This window comes from Eptesicus fuscus, chromosome 7 (assembly GCF_027574615.1).
Source record: "Eptesicus fuscus isolate TK198812 chromosome 7, DD_ASM_mEF_20220401, whole genome shotgun sequence".
In the NCBI taxonomy this organism is placed as follows: domain Eukaryota; kingdom Metazoa; phylum Chordata; class Mammalia; order Chiroptera; family Vespertilionidae; genus Eptesicus; species Eptesicus fuscus.
This window is the reverse complement of record NC_072479.1, coordinates 35,285,296-35,307,832: the sequence shown is the minus strand read 5'-3', so window position 1 is coordinate 35,307,832 and position 22,537 is coordinate 35,285,296. Positions and strand designations below refer to the sequence as shown.

The window sequence follows — 22,537 nt, the reverse complement described above, 5'->3', positions numbered from 1 at the left end:
ACTTTATCATATTTGTCTGAAAAAAATGAGTTGGTTTAAGGTTGGTCTAATATTGGACCTGAAAATGGGAAAAATAGATTTAAGAAGCATATGATGAAAAACCCCAAAACTATAAAAGGAATTGAGCCCTAACAGACCTTTTTACTTTTAATTTCATAGAACAAAGAAGTACTTCATTGTGTTTTTCTGGAAACACAATTAATTTGGAATTGTGGAAAATTAGAGTTTTAGAGAAATATATATGGTGAAACTTAGAATTACCTGAAAGACAAGTACAACTATTTGTACTTACTTTTATGCACCAGTACTCAAATACCTTGTAGCTCATGTAGCCAAATATTTGCCATTTCTTTCCTCTTGATTTGTAAGCATAAATCCAAATGTTAACTGCGGGGGCCTGGTGCGGCGGGGGCCAGACATGGCGGGGATCTCCCTTTTCCGCATCCCGCGCGGAAAGAGAGGTGAACGAACCGGTTCTAAATGGAGGCGGCCAGGGATTGAGAAATAATAGAAATAAAGAAAACAAGACGCAGAAATAGATTCATGAAGCTGGGGCTGGGTGGGACGCCATCTTTCCTCTCTGATGGAGAGGCAGCATGACGATGACCCTGAGCCACGCAGCAGGTTTATCTTATATCCCCCAAATCCAGGAAGTAACACCAAAACTTAGGATCAAAGGAGCTTATTTGCATTCTTAACTAGGCCCCAGCATTACTGGATTTACATATCTAGACCCGCCCCTGCTGACACCTGGGCTGCTATGAAGTCAGAACTGATTAACATGTCCGGCCTCATTGGGGAAGCATGTTCCCAGGGCTGTGACTCGGCCTAAGCCCTGAGTTCAGCTGACGACAATTAAGGAAATGCCCAGGTGCCTCCCAGGCGGCCCTCTACAGTTAACCAGCATTATTTGTCAGAAAAAGTAAGGTATAGATTTTTAAAATTATACTTGAGATGCTTCTTGCTTTGGAAAAGAGAAGATTATCAGAGAATAAAGTGACATCAATTACTGTTTGCTTGTGAATGGACTTAAAAGATAAAAATTCAGCCGAAACCGGTTTGGCTCAGTGGATGGAGCGTCAGCCTGCAGACTCAGGGGTCCCAGGTTCGGTTCCGGTCAAGGGCATGTACCTTGGTTGGGGGCACACCCCCAGTCGGGGGTGTGCAGGAGGCAGCTGATCGATGTTTCTCTCTCATCGATGTTTCTGACTCTCTGTCCCTCTCTCTTCCTCTCTGTAAAAAATTAATAAAATATATTTTAAAAAAAAGATAAACATTCAGGTTCTTAGGAATTATCTGCCTGCATCCTTGTCAAAAAAGAATGATAGGGCTATAGATATTGCTGAATAGAAAATATTGGTTAGAATAGTGGGTTTCTAATTATTTCATTATAAGAACACGGAAAGGACCCATTGTCAGGGAGTTCTATAAATGTTAATTTTCATTCAAATTTTAATTTGGAATTTTAGAGGGTAATAAATGTTCTTCTGCTAATTCCATACCAATTGAAAAATAGTTAATGGAGACATAGAAATGAAGATCAATATTTTATTTTAATTGTCTTTAGGACTGTTGGAGAATTGTAGCCATGTGGCAGCAATGTTCTTTATAGTCCTGTACCACAGAATGAGCCGTAATATATGCGCTCTTCTCAGTGGCAATTATACTCCCTGGAATAACCAATAAATTGTGATTATTATTAACCCAAATATATTAGAGCCACAAAACAATGTGGTTAAGAGCTGCAGCTTGAAACTGACCTGGGAAAGATTGTCTAAAATTTTTTTTTTTTTTCTCATAGCTACTAGTAAATCCCTTTACCTTGGCATTAACATGAGTCTTCTAATATGAAAAAAAAAAAAGAGAAAAATCTATTGGAATGCATAGGGTTAAAGTGACATGTTCTTAAGGAAAGCATAGATAGATAGATAGATAGATAGATAGATAGATGATAGATATATATATATATAAAGACAATATATGCATAAATGGCTTGAAAATTTTGATGTTAGTCTTCTTATTGTTAAACTAGATGCCTGGTGCACAAATTCATGCATGAGTGGGGTCTGGCAGGCCCACCCTGATGGGGGCCCATTGGGCCAGGCCAGTGGGAGGGGGAGGGACCACAGGCAGTTGGCTGGTCAGTCGCAGCCCCGATTGGGGTGTTGGGGGCCAATTGGGGGCTAGACTGGCTAGGGGGGTGGGCTGATCGGGGCCTGGATCAGGCTGGTTGGCTGCCACAAGTGCCCTAACAATAGCCACTGGTCATTCCGGTCATTCTGGTCATTCCGCCATTCTGGTCACTGGGCTTTTATATATATATAGACTAGGGACCCAGTGCACAAATTCGTGCACCTTAAAAGGAACTGTGGCCCGTGAGGCTGCGGTAGGCACAGGGGCAAGACTCGGCCCATCTTCACTCACCCAGCCCCTCCTGCCATGGCCCCCGGTCCCCTTAGGTCGGCAGCTCCCTTCCCGCCGCCGCTGCTCCCATGCGCTGATGGCACTAGCCCCACTTGCACCTGCTGACGGTGTGGAGTGATGGGAGCTGGTGCCTGCAGTGGGTGCAAGCAGGGCCAGCACCGTCAGCAGGTGCAAGCAGGAGCAGGGGGAGGTGGAGAAGCTCTCAGGGGGCAATCAGGGCCAGCAGCTGCTGCTTGCACCCGCTGATGGTGCCGAGTGATCAGGACTGGCTCTGGGCACCAGCAGTAGGTGTGAGTGGCGGCTCCAGTGCCGGTTATGGGTGCAAGCAAGGCCAGCGCCAGCAGCAGGTGTGAGCAGGGCCAGTGCCGGCAGCAGGTGCAAGTGCCAGGCGGGATCGCGGCGCGCAGGAGCAAAGAATTTTCAGTAATTACCAGAGGCTTACCCTGATGACAGTGACCGGTGCCCCACATTGTTTTGGCACCCCCTCTCACCTGCTCTACCATCCCACCATGGCCAACGCCTGCCATGTTCCACACACGCCCCCTGGTGGTCAGCGCATGTCATAGTGACCAGTTGTTCGGTTGTTTGGTTGTTCTGCCGTTCAGTTTATTTGCATATTAGCCTTTTATTATATAGGATACCAAGAGAGAGAAGACAGTATGGCAACCTTGAACATGTGTAAGAATTGAAGAGAGAGAAGCAATTGCAGACCTGGCTCTGTATCTTGCTATTTATTGACTTTGAACAAATTGGTAAACTGATCTGATCCTCAGTTGTCTTCTATGTAAAGTGAACATCACAATACCCACCCATTCTTAGGGCCCTTTGGAGGATAAATGAAAAAACACCTATGAAGTGCCCAGCACATGGTAGGAAATATGTTTCTGGGAACATGGTAATTGGATCAAAGCCCCACCTCTGAATCTTCCTGTCAGTGAATGTGGAATGCAAGAACTTCTGGTTATTTGCTTAAAGCGGCAATTTTCAACCTTTTTCATTTCATGGTACACATAAACCAATTACTAAATTCTGCAGCACACCAAAAAATATATTTTTGTTGATCTGACAAAAAAAGAGTTATGATTTTGATTTATTCAACCAGATAGCTATTGTTGTATTGGCTGTTGTCTTTTTTTTTTTTTTTTTTTTAACAATCTAAAGAAAAAGAGGTCAGGGCTCCTGACTAAATAGTCAAGTATTGCATGTTTTACAAAATTCTGTGGCATACCAATGTGCCGTGGCACACCAGTTGAAAATGGTTGGCTTAAAGGAAGCTACTACCTGTGCCAGCCCTGAAGACCTTCTTAATTCAGCTATTAGTTCCCCATTACAATGCCAGAATAGCTGCCGTGGGACAGTTCCCTGCCTCTGTGTTTTAAAATCTCTGAGCTGTAAACTAGTGCTTTGCATTCCTTCTCCTAATTGCTTTTCTGGTCACTGGGCTCCTGTGAACATCCTGGTTCTTTTCTGATCTCTTAATCTTTTAGTTGCTCACCTACTTCCATCATTCTGCTTCCGGGAAAATTCCTCATCTGTCTCACAGCGCCCTTTTTAACCTAGACCAAAAAGTGTTTTTAAATGTTCCTTATAATTTTCTTAAAATACCTGTAATATAATGCTTAGAAATAAAATTTAATTATATAAAAAGATATTACAAAAATATTTATAGAGAAAAATACCTATAAATCAAGTCACTCTCATTACATATACTATTATACCCTGACTTTGTTTCTAGTATTTTTTATATGCACATCTCAATATTGTTTTATATTTTCCTTTTTCCATTATACTTTTTCATTTTGCTATATAAGTATAATAATTTCTATTTTTCATGATGACTTAATAGTTCATAGGATGAATAAACTATATTTAATAATGAGTTCCCTGTTGGTTCGTTATATTATTTCTGATGTTTATTTTCTTTAAATATTATAGTTAACATTATAAATGACAATTTCTTGGTATGCAAAATGAGTAAGAAATATCATAAGGGTATATGGCAAGCCTAAAGCCATTTTGATAAATAATAATTAAATTTTTTATTATTCAAAAATTCTACCAACTAGATTATGATAGTGAAGAATTATGAATTTTAAAAACCATTGCTTATGTTTCTACATACTTTGGCAGCCATAAAATTTAATTTCATACACACACACACATAAATGTCACAGTTACACTAGAAAAGATGCACTTGATGGATTCAAAAATTGATCATCTTCTAAAAATTTAAGAATGTATTGTACTGAAATTGCCATAGAAACCATGTCATAAGTGGTCATTTTCTTGAACAGTATACCTAAACCCATTATTATCTCTTTTATACATCATAAAGTAGGACCTTGATTATAAAACCTACTCTATTCAAATGAAAGGGAACAAATGAGGTGACCCATTTGTAAATTGTAAAGCAAAATTAGGATACTCAATATATTTCATATTTAGTCCTGTTTTATCATTTTTATTGAAAAAAATCTGAAAATAATATACCAAGCTCCAAGGATCCCAGCTATGGAAATTTGACCAACCCTATGCCTACACCCCAACCCTAGGACCAGTAGTAACAGATTAAATGGAACCACTGGTAGTCCAAGCTCAGAGGTTCAGAAGGAAGAGAATTATTAATGATGAAGAGCTTATAATAAGTACTAGACGCCCATTGCAGGAAGATTCGTGCAATAGGCCTTCCTTCCCCTGGCTGCCAGCACCGGTTTTCCTCTGGCACTTAGGACCCAGACCTTCACTTTGGCCACCGCCTTCCATCTTTGCTCCAGATGGAGACTTCAGTCTTCTTTGTTCTGGCCAGAGTGCCGCTCCTGTAGCTTCCTCCACCCCTACCTTCCCCCTCATAGCAGGTGTCCTGCCCCGCCCAGCTGCTCCCTGCCTGCATATGCAAATTAACCCGCCATGTTTGTTGTGTTAATTTGCATACTCACTCCTGATTGGCTGGTGGGCGTCATGGAGGTACAGTCAATTTGCATATTTATTTTTTATTAGTGTATATTTTAAAATCTATATTCAATGACTTAATGAAAAAAATGATCAGGAATGAAGAGAAAGTCCTTGATAAGGATTGTACGTACACAGCAGTGGTCTCTGGAAGAGAAACAGGAATATAGAGAATGCCTAGTCCTCCTTTGGACTTGTAATTGAATTCATGGACATTGAGAAGTTGTTCTGCAAAGAGTCTTTGGCTCAAGGAGAGTGTCTCTGTAACTCAAATCAATGCCAGCTTATAAAAGAACCCAGGTTTCAGGGGCTCAGCACAGTATTTGTTTATTTCTCTCACACACAGCCCAAGGCATTTCCTGGTATTGGATGGTGAGTTGGGATCCTCTGGTTTAGACAGTCACTCAAGAACTCATACTGATGAAAGGTCTGCCGTTTTCATTATGTGGCTTCCATGCTCCACCTGGACATGTACTTCCAGCTGCCCTGAGCATAAAAACCATAGAGAATAGGATTCAAAATAAGGATATTTTATGGAAACAAATTCGTTTCTATGTCTCATTAATGAAATTAAAAAGCAAAAAGTGGTTGATCTCATTATGCATGTGCAATAGTTATTGCATGTTTGTTTGGGGCAAATATGTTAATGTAATTCATAGGTAGCATGTTTCATTGATTTTAATAATGATGCCTTATTCTGTATAGAACATCTTGCTTTTGCAAATGTTTTTTATTACAGTTAAGCCTCACAATAATCATGTGAGATAGGCATGGTAGATAAGGCTACAATCCCTGCATTAAGAAGGAAACTCAAATCTAGTAGTAAGTGGTGGGACTGGGAAAGGAGCCCTGATTTTCTGACTTCAGTCTCTACTTCTGAAAACCTTCAAAAATTTAACTATGTTTTTCCTCAGGGGGTTTGGGAATTGGAGAACAACTACATCAACTGAGATCAACTTCTCTGCCCAGTGAAAAGTTTTATTTCCTGAGTGTTCTATGTTCGATGGACGTTTTAGACCATGTTTCACATACCTCTCGAGGAACTTCAATCACAGGGATAGGTTTATAAGGAAACAGACTGTAAAATTTGGTTTCGAGGCTTGAATTTGAAATATTGGCCAATTTAGATTTTTATCTGCCACCTTGCATTTGTATATAAATACAATATGAGCCCAGCCAGTGTTGCTCAGTGGTTGAGCATGGACCCAGGCACCAAGAGGTCACTGGTTTGATTCCCAGTCAGGGCATATGCAGGGGTTTGTGAGCTCGATCTCCAGTAAGGGATGTGCAGGAGCAGCCAATCGATGTTTCTATCTCTCCCTTCTCCTTTCCTCTCTCTCTAAAACAAACAAACAAAAAAAAAACACACAAAAAACAATAAAAACATATAAATAAATAAAAATAAATAAATAAATAAAATATAAAATCCTACAGTGAGCAGTCTGCATTTTTCCATTGTTATTTTCTATTTTACTTAATGTGCAATAATTTATAAGGGATTCAAATGGAATCCTTAGCAATCTAGCAATTGGGGTACATTGAAAATGTAAGGATTTCAGGAAAGATTTGGGGATTTGTGAGGTGGCTGTTACTATGGTGACTTCTGAATTCTTGGCGTTCTTTGAGCAGTCAAGAGACTTACGTGAGCAGTTTTACCTTGCCATGTAACAAAGCTACACAGAAGCAGCCAGAATTGTCTGATGATCTTGGAGTTATGTGGCTCTAGCCCCTACCCGTGGTCGTTTGGAGCTATAGCATGTCACTGGAGAGAAACCACCTGCAGGAAGCCGATAAATAATTGTCTGATTGGAACATACATTGGATCAACAAAGTGTCCTTAGCAATCTTGCCATGTGACATGTATATGCATAGGTGGGTGGTGTGTGTGTTGTATTATAACTTTTGATAGCTTCAAAAATGCCAAATATTTGTGAAAATGGGATGTGCTTTAGTGGAGATCAACAAAATCTTCTAGGTAGTGCTGTGTTTGCTTAGAATTCATGTAATAAAAAGGAAAGAAATATGGCAAGAAAACAAACATTTTGAAAAGTCTTCTCCCCACGCAGAAACTTTACTCCTGCTGCTTGTCACTGGCTAGATGGATGTCTGAGTAGCCCTGGGTGCTACACTTTATTTCCATTACTTTTCACTGCTGCTTTTTAGCACAGCAGGAAGTATGTTCCCTTCAGCTTCCAGGTTCTATGCTTTTAGTCTAAGTAAATGTAAATCACCCCTTGCTCATCACTTTCTAAATAAATGAAGGATTTTCTGTCTTGAAAAAAAACACTTTAAAATAAATGCCTTACTTTCATGATTTATTAAATCATTAATAATTTAATAGGTTAAAAACATCAGAATAGGGCCCTGGCCAGGTAGCTCAATTGGTTAGAATGTTGTCTTCATATGTCAAGGTTGAGGATTTGATCCCCCATCAGGGAACACATAAGAGTCAACCAATGAATGCATAAATTAGTGGAACAACAAAATGATGTTTCTCTCTCTACATCTCTCTGTCTCTCTCAGACAACAACAGTGGAACAAATGGTTTGCAAATAGCATTTACAATTAGTATACTGTGGTCTCAGTGGGTTTTTCTTGGCAGAAAGATAAATTTAGTAGGTTAAGTTAAATTCTATATAAGCCAACATTCTTTTGTTATCTTTCCCTTACACTGAGATATCATTCTCTTTACATTGAAATACAGTTTAAAGTGTTAGAAATACAATCATTTTTATTTGTGAACAGTATTGATCTATGCCAGTGGTCGGCAAACCACGGCTCGCGAGCCACATGCGGCTCTTTGGCCCCTTGAGTGTGGCTCTTCCACAAAATACCATGTGTGGGTGCGCAGAAGTTGGTTTTCGGCCTGGGCGAGTCTATTTTGAAGAAGTGGCGTTAGAACACTCAAGGGGCCAAAGAGTCGCATGTGGCTCGCGAGCCACGGTTTGCCGACCACTGGTCTATCCCCTTAGTTTTTACACATTAGATGCACCAGACTCACCTGGAGGGAGGGCTTGTTAAAGCTCAGATTCCTGGCTCCATGTCCAGAGTTGCTGAGTCAGTAGATCTGGGGTGAGGACTGATAATTTGCATTTCTAAAAAGTTCCCAGATGGCTCAGACACTGTTGGTCCTGGGATCAGACTTTGAGAACCACTGGTTTACACTAAAGTTTCTATCAGTCATTCTTCACTGCTAATTATTGGTATGTGAATGAAAAACCAGGTGAGAAACTTAGAAACGGAAATGCTAAGATTTATACATGTTTATTCTCTCTCTTTTTTTAATTGTTGTTAGTATTGCAGATGTCCCCCATTTCCCTACCCTCTGCCCTGCTCCACCCAGCCCCCACCTCACCCCAGACTTTCCCCACACTGTTGTCTGTGTCTATGGGTCATGCATATATGTCCTTTGGTTAATCCATTCCCATCCCCTTCACCCTCCTCCCCAATTTGTGTTTTGTTAACATTATTTTCTTACACATACTTTCTGCCATATTATTTGGATTTTGAAGAATGGTTGCTAATATTTACCTTAAATTTATTTGCTCTATCTATTAACATCAATTGTCAGACTGAGATAAAAAGAAGGTAAAAGAATATCAAGTATGCTGTTTGTGTGTGTGTTCTGTTTGTTTATTTGTTTGTTTGTTTTTACCTTTAGAAAATTTTAAGAACAGAGAGTTCTCTTGACTGTTTTCCTAAAATACCCTTTTGGTACAGTTTAGCATGCACATTTTAGTTCATGTTGTCACCTGCATTATTAGAATTTTGCAAGCCTTTAGGATGGATTCCCCATAGAGCACTCTGTAGACACCAGATGTTATAGCAGTCAAATAAAGGATTCCCTCCTGCCCCCCCCCAAGTTTGACATGCATGTGAGAGGCATGAAAATAACTGCAGGAGGCTGGAATTATGGAAGGCTCATAAATGAAACATTTCCTTTTGTGGGGGCTAAGAGTGCAGATTCTGAGCCAGAACATCTGGGTTCCATGCAGCTGTTGTGACCTGGGGAAAATACTTCACCTCTCTATTTCAAGATTCTCATCTCTGAAATGGAATAGTAGTTTCCTCCTCTAAGGGAGCTTTGAGGTTTGAGTGAATTTTACCATTTAAAGTGTTTAAATAGTGGCTCACTTTCAAACAGTTGTTAGTGGACAGTGCCTCTTGGAGAAAGAATGCTATATAGTTGTTGTTGTTCATGCTGCTGGTACCAGTGGAAATACAATTGAAGCTAAGTGAAATAAGATTTAGACTAGAACCAAAGTTTTGCTATCTATAATAATAAAAGCGTAATATGCTACTTAGACCGGACAGCCAAACGACCTTCCGGACGAAGCCTGGGCCGTGAGGGCCAAGGCAGCCACTGTGGCTGTGAGGGCCGAGCCCCTTGCACGAATTTTGTGCACTGGGCCTCTAGTATGATTATAATATCCAAATCCTTTCTTAAAAATTTACAAACTGCAATATTCTCTGCAGAAGAAAGGATTGTTAAAAACCATTGTGCATTGAAAGCAGGATAGATGGTTCTTTACTATATATTTCATTTTCACCTAAGGATATTCTTTATTGATTTCATGGAAGGGAGAGGGAGAAAGAGATAGAAACATGTCCCCAATATGAAAACAGATGTCAACATGTTCCAAGCTAATTCTTATGTTCCAAGAAAACTCTGGCAGTGAAGGAAAATAAATGTTCAATCAATGGATATTAAGTGGCAGAGCAGAAATTTCAACAATATAGAAAGAACCTTAAAGAGTATATGCTATTGCCTAATAGTTTCTAAATTCATGCTGATAAATAATGAAATATAAAATATGCCATTGTACCTCTTATTATTATTTTAATTACGTAAAGTAAGTGTTATGTATATAATTATGCTAGAATTTATAAGAAGCACTTTGATCAATGTAGTGTTATTAATTCTTCTGAATTAACTGAAATGATTAATGAGATGGCATTTATGTTCCTAATATTGCAGTTGAAACAGTTGAGGAAAACTGGCTTCAGCTGTATAGAGGTAAATCTGATTAAAGCTTTGACCAGAACCTTGAAGACAAAAATACTTATTGACACTGGTACAGAAAATACCAAACATTGATTTATGATTAATTTGATGCTGTTCCCAATTATTTCAATTTCTTCATTAAAAAACCTATAGTTCTTACCACATCCTGCAAAGTACATTAGCTGACATTCTGCAGCTTATTTAACTGAAGCTCACAAGTTAAATACTATGATTACCATATTTTTCTGTGTATAAGAAACTATTTTTTTCTAAAATCATTAGACAGAAAATTGAGGGACGTCTTATACATGGAAGTCAGCCGGGGAGCCGCGCAGGTGCTTAGCTGCCCATACCTTGTCAAACAGGCTTCCTCCAATCATGAGCCTTATTGTTACTGACGTTCTGTAATTGAAGGTGGAGGTGGTGAGTGCGCAGATGCAACAGGGAGTGGAGTGGAGCCTTCTGAGCCCATAAAGATGTAAAAAAATAAAAAGATAAATACCAGTATGCGATTGTCTTATTCTGCAAAATTCAAACTGAATGTAATCAGCTGTGCAAAAGAGCATGGAAATAGAGCTGCAGAGAGACAATTTGGACCTCTTCCCACTGAGTGTATGATCAGACAGTGGAGAAAACAGGAAGAACAATTCCTTAAGATGCCAAAAAAGAAGAAGGCCCTAAGAGGAAAACCAGCAAAATGGGCAAACTTGGATTATGGAGCAGCGCCAGAGTGGCTTATGTGTGTCAACCAAGCTTATTCAATGTCAGACAAGAATGTTTGAAAGCAAAATGAACATTGTTGATTTTACAGGAAAGGCAAAATGGTGCTTCAATTTCATGAGGAGAGAAGGGTTGGCCATGAGAACACGAACAAAGTTAGCTCAGAAAATGCCACCAATTTTTGAGGATGATCTCACATATATAGACAGTGACTCAGAAGACAGCAGTGATACAATAGAAGTTAAAGAAATTGATATGTCTGGAACTAATAGTGATGAAGAAGAGAGCAGTGATGCACCAGAGGCTGAATAAAGTGACATGCTGCATAATATCGTAGTATTGGTATGTAAACATTACCTGCAGTGATTACTAAATAAAAATGTGTTCTGTTTAATGTTTAAAACTAGTGGCCGGTCCATAAATTTGTGCACATTGAAAGAAAATTAATTAGAAGAAATAGTCTAATATTGCTATTTGCCCTTTCTCTATAATAGAAGTGACAGAAATGAAAAAAAATTAGTAAAATGTACATGAAAATAATATATAAATTGATTAATTAATAAACAATAACAACATGATATAACAATGAATATTTTCCATTAAATTTTTACTGTCATAATCTTCATTTATCATTAATTTTTTAAATATGCCAGATATTCTGGAAAATTTATATCATTTGGACAAACTTTGCCTTTGCTATAACATCGAGTAAATTTTTCATCAGATGGTTTTTCACCCAAGAAATTTAGGGATAGGAAAAATTGACATGTAATAGTCATTCCACCACAACTGTGTTCAGATAGCTGCATCCTCATTTACCTCATTTTCGTTATGAAGGTATTTCCTACCAATATTGGTAGTACTTGTTGATGACTGTTCTTCAGACATATTCTGTTGACCACATCACTTTCTTTTGGCTTCAGAGGTATGTTATGGCAATAGTTGGTCTTCAGATGTATTCTGTCAACAATTTCAGCTTCAGAATGTCAACAAAAACATGATGTCATTACCCAGTGCCCACAGCCACCCTTTCTGGGCGGGGCTGGGCTGTGGGCTGCATTTTGTGCCATTGCAGCGTAGGCTGCGATTTGGTGGGCTGTCAGTCTGGGGTGGTGGCAGGGCCTGTGTCCCACTTGGGGGAAGCCGAGTGTTGCTTTGTGGGCACCAGGTCCGTGGTGCTGTTTCTCTGTGTGCATCACAGCAGCTCCTGCATTGAACATCTGCCCCCTGGTGGGTAGTGCACCTCATAGCAACCGGTTGGACAGTGGGAAGGACACTTAGCATATTAGCCTTTTAGACTAGAGGCCCGATGTACAAAGATTTGTGCAAGAATGGGTCTTCCTTCCCCTGGCTGCTGGCACCACCTTTGCTCCGGCCTGAAGCCGCCTTTCCACCTTCGCTCTGGCCCGGAGCTGCCTTTCAGCCTTCCCATGCTGCCCAGAGGCCCGAAGCGGCTGAGGCAGTTCAGAATGCCTGTGTCGTTGCCATATGATGCAAGCCTCCCATTCTGGCCGCTCAGTGCCTGTGTATGCAAATTAACCTTCCCTCTTTGTTGGGTTAATTTGAATACTCACTCCTGATTGGTTGGTGGGTGTCACAAAGGCACAGTCAATTTGCATCTTTCTCTTTTATTAGTGTAGATATTGGTTTCTTAATTTTGGGTTGGAAAAGTGTGGGGTGTCTTATACACTGAAAGATATGCTAATATTTTTTGTGGAAATGAACCATGGACAACTTAGGAGTTCAGATCCGAAATCCAGACATGATTTCATCATTCTGTTGTATTTATTTGAACAGATTCGAATGACAGTTGACTAGGTGGTTTGCATCTGCTCTCATCAGAATATTACAATAAGTTTACCTATGAGTTTTAAATACATTGATAGTCTATACGTCCTTTGCTTGAAGACTGCCTCATTAAAGACACACCTTATATCTCCACTTTTTTTATTTTTAAAAGATAGAAAAATATTTATATAATATTTTACATATACATGTTATAAGTTTTTTATTGTTTTATACTAGAGGTCCAGCGCACATGAAATCGTGTGCAAATAGCTCGCTTCTGCTTGCCTGATGGCTGCCCTGCCCATTGCCGCTCATAGCTCTCCGCCGCTCATAGCTCTCCGCTGCTCATAGCTCTCCGCTGCTCATAGCTCTCTGCTGCTCATAGCTCTCCGCCGCTCATAGCTCTCTGCTGCTCATAGCTCTCTGCTGCTGGTAGCTCTCCGCTAGTAGCTCGCTGCTCCGCCTTCCACCACTCATAGCTCTCCGCTGCTAGTAGCTCGTGCCCCACCCCACCCACTGCGAGAGCTGCTACTCTTTTGGTCATGGCGGCATTATGGTGTGACAGCCACAGGCCTTGTATATAAGAGAGTTCCTTACCTAGATTATAACATCTTTTTGAAAGGCACTGATATACTTGAAGGGTCTTAGGTATCTTTTACATATGTTTATTAGAAAGAATAAGTAAAATAATGTGTATAAGACTTAGTTTTTAATAGAGATTTCTTTTAAATTTATTTATGTAGTCTGAATTGATTTTTTTTTTTTTTTGCAGCTAAAGTCAGAGCTACTGTCTGAGCAAAGTTTCACATGTTAAAGTCTTCTCAGAGAAACATATTTTTATAGTAGGGTTTCTGTGGAAATCAGGTGGCTTCCTTCTACAAGTCAAAGCTCTTAAGCTTGGGATTCCTGGCCCATGTAAAAATTGTTTCATGAGCCAAATTATAGCCTTTCCCAATCAGGTCTTGACGCTCAGCCGCTGGCTTACCATTGGTTTTCTCACCTCAGTCCTGGGAGGGATTTAGATAGAGGCTCAGGTACTGTTGGCATGCATTTGACAAATGCAAATATTCTTGTTTTCACTTTTTAAAAATGTTTTTATTGATTTCAGAGAGAGGAAGGGAGAGCAGGAGAGAGGGATAGAAACATCAGTGATGAGAGACAATCATTGGTCGGTTGCCTCCTGCATGCCCCTGACTGGGGATGGAGGTGGCAACTTGGGCATGTGCCCTGACAGGGAATCAAACTATGATCTCCTGGTTCATAGATTGATGCTCAACCACTGAGCAACACCGGCCGGGCTTCTTGTTTTCATTTTTAATATATTTCATTCTGTATCTATTTAGATAAAAATTTTCCATAATGTAATGCCTTCATAAAAGAAAATCCATGAAATATGGAGTTTTATGGAGTGATGTTCCGATGGAGGCATTGCAGGTCTGCATGAGAACATGACAGCTTACAATCAGATATGTTCCTCTGGGTTGGAGGGTGGACAGATCTGTGGGCCCAGTGCATCAGAAGTCAGGAAGAGTCAGAGGTGTGAGTAATGTCAGGAGTGAGCAGTACAATTTCTTTCATCTTTTTTTACCAATACTCTCTAATTTTTAACCCTCTGCCAAATGATACCTTTAACATTGTTGGAAAGCTATCATAGCAAACACCAGATGCCATAATAATGATGATAATAGACATTTCTTCAGGGCTGACGCTGTGACATGTACCTTATAAGTGCTATCTTAGTTCTGACACAATCCTATAATGTAAGTAGTGTTATTTTTATTTTGCAAATGAGGAATCTGCTTACCTCAAAGCCAGGCCTGCCTGACTCCAGAACTCATGTTCTTTATCTTTAAAGTCACTCACCTGGTTCTTATAACTCACTGCTATGGCATAGGCACAAATCAAGACTGGGTCAACCCGTAACAGCATGGTGATTACCAGAGAGAGAGGCGGGTGGAGGAGGTAGGAGAGGGTTTAGGGGGAATAAATGGTGATGGAAGGAGACTTGACTTGGGGTGGTGAACACGCAATACATTATACAGATGGATATATTCTAGAATTGTACACCTGAAACCTATATAATTGTATTAACCAATGTCACCCAATAGATTCAATAAAAAAACTATTTTAAAAATATTGGGTCAAGCTGAAATTTCTACTAGAAGGCCAAACAATTAATGCTATATTTTGTTTGATGTATAGATGAGGGGAGCATGCCAATGTTTTAGATCCTAAATAGTATAAATCCTTATAAAAATAAAATCTTACAATAATACCAGAAGAATACTTTTTTTTTTAATTGAGGAAGATGATCATGTGCTTGTTTTCTAATTCTGAAGACAATTATACGACTTACTTTTCTCACACTTTAATATTTTCATCAAAGATCATGAACATGAGAAAGGAGATGTTATTTTGCTGTCATATTTTTTCCTATGCAAATGGCTGCTTCCAATTATTTATATCTTTCAGAAAACTTAATCACTAGTACTTATGCATTAAGATGCAACTTTATATTTTGTAAAATAAAGAAATACTCTATGTATTTTTGAATATTTATATATTCATTAAAAAAAAACACACACACAAAACCTTACCAGCTCTACTTTTCGGTAAAAACACAAGCATATGAGTGTGCAAAGATAGGTATATAAGGTTGTCTTACAACTTTAGTTGCAATGAAAACATATTTAAACAAACTAAACATCCTTCAACAGGGGGATTGATATGTATAATAGAAAATCAAAGATAATGAGATAAATGTATGGGAAAATATATGGGATATGGGTTTAGAAGTTTTATTAAAATGGTATATAAAATTTGAGCCAGCTTTAGCTTAAAATCCTAGTGTGTGTGTGTGTGTGTGTGTGTGTGTGTGTGTGTGTGTGACGTGGTGTTATATAGTAAAGTGTAAAGTTCTAGAAAAAACTTCTAGAACTATTCATGCCAAATTATTCCAAAGTGGGTGGGGTTGCAAGTTGTGGGGAGACTTTCACTTCTGATTCATTTTATTTTTGTAAAAACTACATTTGGTTTGTTAGATATAAAAGAGTGCTTTTTTACAGTCTGGTTGGCATTCAGTGCTTATGATTTAAGCTACAACTTACCTTTCCAGTCTAATACGTCCTATTTTCAGAATACTGTTTTAATTAAAACTGAAAAGTCTGAACATTTTTATCCTTTCTGTTAGGTTACATTACATGAGTAGGGGCCCCATTCCATTTGAAACATTGGTAACATTTTATTTTTGTGAAACTTCTGGCCAGCTCCAACTTTTTCTTCTAGCGTAATCTGTTACTGGAGTCACTTTTACTGTGTCAAATTGCCAGCGTCCTCAATTCTATATTGTAATTTCTATGTAATAATTGCATTTGCTTCCTCTCTTCTCTTATATAAACACATTTCAAGAGGCTGAAACGGGAGATAACGGTCTGAATAAAATATCTTAGGGATTTGCAATTAATTCCTAAAATGATGCCAAAAATATAGTATCACATGTGACAAATGTAATGAAGTCTTCTCAGAGAAACACATTTTTATAGTAGGTTTTCTGTAGAAATCAATCCAGGTGGTGTCCTTCTACAAGGCTAGACAGATTATTCACCATCTGATAGAACCCGGGGGAAGAGAGTGAAATCCCAAACTGATTTGCAAACAGGAGTCATCTGGGAAGGGAGTTTTGCTGTGTCACAAGTGACTAGCCCCTGGTTTTGAAAGAGTGAATCATCTCCCTTTGAAACAAGAGATAAGTGGAGGAAAGAGCTGTTTAAAATTTTTTACAACTATTTCCTTTTGAGCCATGACTTCGTAAACTGGAATGTGATTCAGAATAGCTTCCCTTTGAATCCAGCATTTGTCTTCAGAGTTTTTATTAGCTCCTTTCCCTCAGCCCATCTCACTTCTTCCCTCCCTCTGTTCAACAGATTTACACTGACTGGGCCAACCACTACCTGGCAAAATCGGGCCACAAGCGGCTGATCAAGGATTTGCAACAAGACATTGCAGATGGGGTGCTGCTCGCCGAGATCATCCAGATCATAGGTAAGCCCTGCCCCGTGAGAAAACCTGACTGGCTCTGCTCCCACTCCTTTTGGTAAAATACAAGTTAAGTCAAATGCATACAAACTTGGTCCATGTGTCTGAGATTAATGTAGCTCTCCCATGATTTAAACTGAAATGTTTTTGTGGCAATGTTTGAAAAAGGCAGTGTGGCCACACTTTTAAATGGTTAGAACTGTATCATACATACACTGAATTGTCAGAAATGAATGCTTCATTAAACCATATGTCTCCCATGTGTGCATTTCATTAGCTGGAGCAACTTACGCACTCGGAGATTCCTTGAAACTGTATCCTGACCCAGCGGGGACAATTGTGAAAGGTTTCATGTCAGCAGTCATTTGGCACGGACTAAAGAATTAGCAGCAACTTCCTTCTCACCCCCCTCCCCCCCCCTTTTTTTTTTTTTTGCCTTGTGCATATGGAATTGTTGGCTGCTAACAAGTGTGTCCTCTTGTACTCTGCTTGGGAGATAGAGTGAATGTAGCAGCAGCATTTTGCTTGGTATTTTGTTTTTTTTTTGTTTTTTGTTTTAGTGTTTTGTTTTGTTTTAGTCTTTTGTGTTTCAATTCATTGCTTAAGCATCATTCTTTTTTTCTCTCTTTTATTTTATTTCTTTATTTTAGCAAATGAAAAAGTTGAAGATATCAATGGATGTCCTAGGAGTCAATCTCAGATGGTAAGAATAATATTTATTCTAAAATAGTGCTTATCTTCACATCCAGATTTAACTGCATTTGTAAATGGACTAGAAAATTCTTTTGCGTGTCTTCCTTCTTGTTTAAGAAACCATTTGATCACATTCTATGATATGTATTTCGGGGGGGGGGGTGCTGTTTATGAACAAGTGACAGCATTAGTACAGTTGAATGTGTATGACTCCTGAGTAGCATATCCCCAGATGTTTTAACACATCCTGACATCTCTTTTGTTTATGTCTGAATAATTTGACGCTGGTCTTGGTGGTAATAAAACCCATTTCCAATTTGAAGTGGAGCCCTTTTGTCTGGACAACTGGCTTGAAGAACAGAACGTGCCATGTGCATTTTTAAAATAAATGAATAGTATTTTCTTTGTTCATAACAAAGTCCAATGTAAACACATGGATTCTTCAGCACTTTTGGAAATAGCTCGAAAGGCACGCTTCTGGAAGTGTGCTGAGCAGTGACTAATTGGGACATATGATTCATGGCCTTTTCCAGAAAGTCATCAATCTGGAGGTTTGCCGTTCCCTCAGTCTTCTCTTATCTTTACCAACTGGTAAAAATTCAAGGTTTATACTAAAATAATAGGTTAATAAACTGCTGAAATAAAAAAACTTACCCCTTTCCTAATGAAATAGCCACAACTTAATGTTATAGGACAGCCCGAAATGCAAAATGCCTACCTGAACTTTCATCAGAGATAAAATCAAGAATGGTAGCCAAAATCCACAGCATGAGGTTTCTTCCAAAACTCTTTTTAGCATAGATGAGACATTTTATATAAACTTTATGAGTTTTTAATTGTCAGAGACTGAAAAAAAAAAAAAAAAACAACTGAACTTCTTTGACCTGCTGACCTGCTTTACTTAATGTGAGAAAACTAAAATCCAAAATAATAAAAGGAATTTATTTTTAAAGTGATTCACTAGCACATCAGTTGTGTGTGTGTGTGTGTGTGTGTGTGTGTGTGTGTGTGTGTGTTTAATGAGCACTCTAAGGACCTGTTACAATGTTGTAAACTCTATGTAGCTGCTGTGGAAAAAAAATCACTGTTAAGAAAAACTGTAAAGTACTTAAATTTTAAGGAAATTTTCTAATTTAATTACTCTGAGCACAAACATGACTCTATGGAAATTAATTATAGTTGTTTTCTGAAGTTTTGCTGAAAGCATTTGCAATCCCTTTGTACCCTGCTACAATTACAGCTGTGTGCTATTGAGAAAGACATGTAACCTCTCTGAGCTTTAGCTTTCTCATCTATAAAAATAATCTCCAATTAGGATATGATAATGACATACAATTTTAAACATTTTTACTACTTAAATTGATATGGAAATGAAGAATAGTATTGCTACCAACTTTCTAAGGAGCACATTTCTGAATTACCACCTGTGAAAAGATTTTTAGGGCTTTCATATTATAAATCCCTATAGTCCCAGAATATCATTCTATCTAATAAAAGGGTAATATGCAAATTAACTGTCACTCCATCACAAAGATGGCGGCACCCATAGCCACAAGATGTCAGCGCCCAGTCCCCTCAGCCCCTTTGGAGTCCCCCAGTCCTGGGGGGGCAGCTGCTGAGAGCGGGCAGCGTGAGTGGCCTGGCAGAATGCTTGCTTCATCGCCACAGCAACATGGCAAGTGTCCCGCCCCGGCTGCAAAGGGCCTCTGGGCTGCGGAGAGCCTCTGGGCAGCGGGTACAGAGCGTCCAGGCCCTGCAGAGAGCAGAGAATCACTGGTAGTGGGCCTAAGCCATCACGGCTCCCAGATTGGAAAGTGCTCCCCTGAGGGCTCCCAGATTGGAGAGGGTGCAGGTCAGGCTGAGGGACCCACCCCCCATGAATGAATTTCATGCACTGGGCCTCTATTATATTATATTTCTTAAGGCCAATGATGTTGGTTTTGCTTTCATCATTTTAACCATAAGGGGGTGTTGGATACTAAAACTTACCTTCTCTGCTATCATTCCAATTTGATTCTAAGAACCTGATTAACAACCAAGCTAATACTTTATGACAGGAGGAAAAAGCCTCCAAAGCTTATGACTGGATAGAGATGCAGTCCTTAGATAGCATTCTTGAAACATCTGTACCAAAGAGTCTACAGACTTATAAAAATACCCTCATGAGTATCAGTAACTTTTTATTACTTCCTGCTCCTTATTAGCCCCCAAATGTCATGTAACATCTCGTGTGCATGTCATATTGAAATTTCTGCTTCCGATTAAAAACAAATTTAAAGAAACAGAAAAATCAAAGCCTAAGAAATGTAAATGCTATGAAAAGGTAGCTTTTCCAGCCAAAAAGTATTCGTCAGAATCACATTGGATTGTGAGTAAGAATGACTTGGATTCTAATTTTTTCTGATGTGGTTGAACTTTGAATAAAATTGGCATGCCCTCAATATGTTGATTCAGAGGAATACATATGATTTAAATGTAACGTTTTTGGTATAAATTATTTTTGCCTCTGTTCTTAATTGGCATTGGCACTATGCTATTAATGAATTAAAAATCCAGACTTTAACAGAAACAAGAAAGGGAATTATGACAGCATGGCTCAACTTACAAATTTCATTTACCTATTCCAAAAAGGATGTTTCTCCTTTATCATAGAATGGCCCAGAGGCACTGTGTCAGGAACAGGGGCATTCTGTTCCTACTCACAGAACTACTTTGACCACATCTTTTCATATATCTTATCTCCATGGCCTTGGTCCGCTGTTTGTGTTTAACAACACAAGTAAGGTAAAATCAGGTCTGCTACTATTCCTGGTCACAAGTTGTCTTTATTTAAATTGCAGGCTTGATAACTTTTATTGGATTATTTTAAGCCTTCAAGAAGATAAGTTCTCTGGTGGTATGAATCTACAATATATGGATGGATTTCTGTAACAGCCAGACAGCTCATATTGAGCTAATATTAACTGAGCTCCCAAGGTACCAGGTATAGGGACACTTGAGGATCACAGGAGCAAATACTCAAATAATAGCAACAGTGTTGCATAGGCAAGAACAAAAGGACCATGAAGGAATGAACCTGGTGTGTTCCAGAGACAGGTAGAAGACCACTGTGGTTTGAGCACAGTGAGAGGTATGTTATTCGTCAGTTATGAAGCCTTTAAAAGACTTAACGTTGGGCTATGACATGATCTGATGTGAATATTAAAGAGGTCACCGTAGATGCTTCCCAGGAACTATAGAATACATGTTGCCCTCACATTGTATGTGAGAGATAAAGAGTATCCTATATAATAAAAGGCTACTATGCAAATTGACCAAAGGGAAGAATGACCGGTCGCTATGACACTCACTGGCCACCAGGGGGCAGGCGCTCAAAGCAGAAGCTTCCCCCTAGTGGTCAGTGCACTCCCACAGGGGGAGTGCCGCTCAGCCAGAAGCTGGCTCACGGCAGGCGAGGGCAGTGGCGAACGCAGCAGCGGTGGTGGGAGCCTCTCCTACCTCCATGGCAGCGCTAAGGATGTCCGACTGATGGCTGAGGCCCTCCTAAGCTGGCAGTCGGACATCCCCCAAGAGCTCCCAGGCTGTGAGAGGGTGCAGGCCGGGCTGAGGGACCCACCCCCCAGTGCACAAATTTTGTGTACCAGGCCTCTAGTAGAGAGTATAAAATGGTCCCTGATTTCTAGGCTTGAGTGGGTAAGAGGTTGCCATTAAACAAGATGATTAATATAGAGGAGGAAAACAAATTCAGATTTTGATGAGTAGAGTTTAATGCATCCTTTGGAATATCAAGCAGGCGGTGACTTTAGGCTATCAATCATGCATTTCTGAAGGACAGAAGTAAGAATATACCAAGTACATAGGTAATGGTTGAAGCTGTGAGCAAGTATGAGATCTCACAGGTCTGTGTAAAGTCAGAAAAGGGAAAGAGTGGTGAGAGAGTGAGCCCATTATTGAGAGGGAGGGATCAACAGATATAGATGGTTAATCCTTAGGTAACTATGGTAGCATAAGCTGTAGTACTCGGACTGAGTGAGACAGGGCAAAGTAATGTAAGCATATATAGCAGATGCTGCCAAACGCTACATTGCCAACTAGCTGGTGTGCTGGAGTGAGGAAGCTTGTTCTGGTCATTGGACAGGCATTAATGCCTTCATGATTGATAGCCTAAAGTCACCGCCTGCTGTAGAGTCCTTGTGTGTCGAGGAGTAACTAAGGGATGTGGATATCCATTGAGTCTTGAATAATCTTTCTAAAAATCTCCTGTTGAATGGAAGAATAAATGAAAAACACAGTTTTAGAGGAAGGCAGGATGAGGGTAGTTTTTGCAAGGGGGGAAGCAAGCAGAGGAGGAGGAAGCAGTAGGGACAGAGAGGGAGGATCCAGGGAAAATGGGAGACAAGTGATGATGCCAAATTCTGCAGCAAGTGGCAACGAAGGAAATTTGAAGTTTGTGTAGAAGATTTAATGTCAGAAAAGAATGCATTTCGCTTCGTGCCATGGGAGAATGAGATATGATTGCATGAAGATGTGTGTATTTTACAGTGGATTACAGAAAAATTGAAGGAATTAAAATCAATATGATAGCAACTTCAAGTATTAGATAACACTAATGTGCTCTTTTCTATGTGATTCTTTAATGGTCATGTTATCATATAAAAAATTTAATTATAGTATCTAATAATAGATACAAAAAATGCAAAAATGATTCTTCCAAGTAACATGGACCAAAGAGTACATGTTTAAGAAAAGCATGAACTTGTCCTTTTAGCAACTTATTAACACTATTGAGAGATTATGATTCATATTTATTCAGTTTTAAAGCCATGGCTATCTTTCTTTAATAAGCTCAAGCCTAAACTCATCCTGAAAAACAGAACTTAATTTGTAGGAGCTTATTCAACACTATGTTTAACCGCATCCAAA

The 22,537-nt window shown here is 39.3% G+C and overlaps 1 protein-coding gene across 2 annotated transcripts in view; it reads left to right on the top strand.

The window, feature by feature from the left end:
- The window catches only part of NAV3 (neuron navigator 3), a 359,287-nt gene that overhangs the window by 75,210 nt on the left and 261,540 nt on the right, over positions 1-22,537 (top strand). For both annotated transcript variants that reach the window (XM_054718827.1, XM_054718826.1), the window contains exons 2-3: positions 16,810-16,927; positions 17,572-17,624. In XM_054718827.1, coding sequence (XP_054574802.1) covers positions 16,810-16,927; positions 17,572-17,624 — 171 coding nt within the window. The remainder of the gene's footprint in view (positions 1-16,809; positions 16,928-17,571; positions 17,625-22,537) is intronic.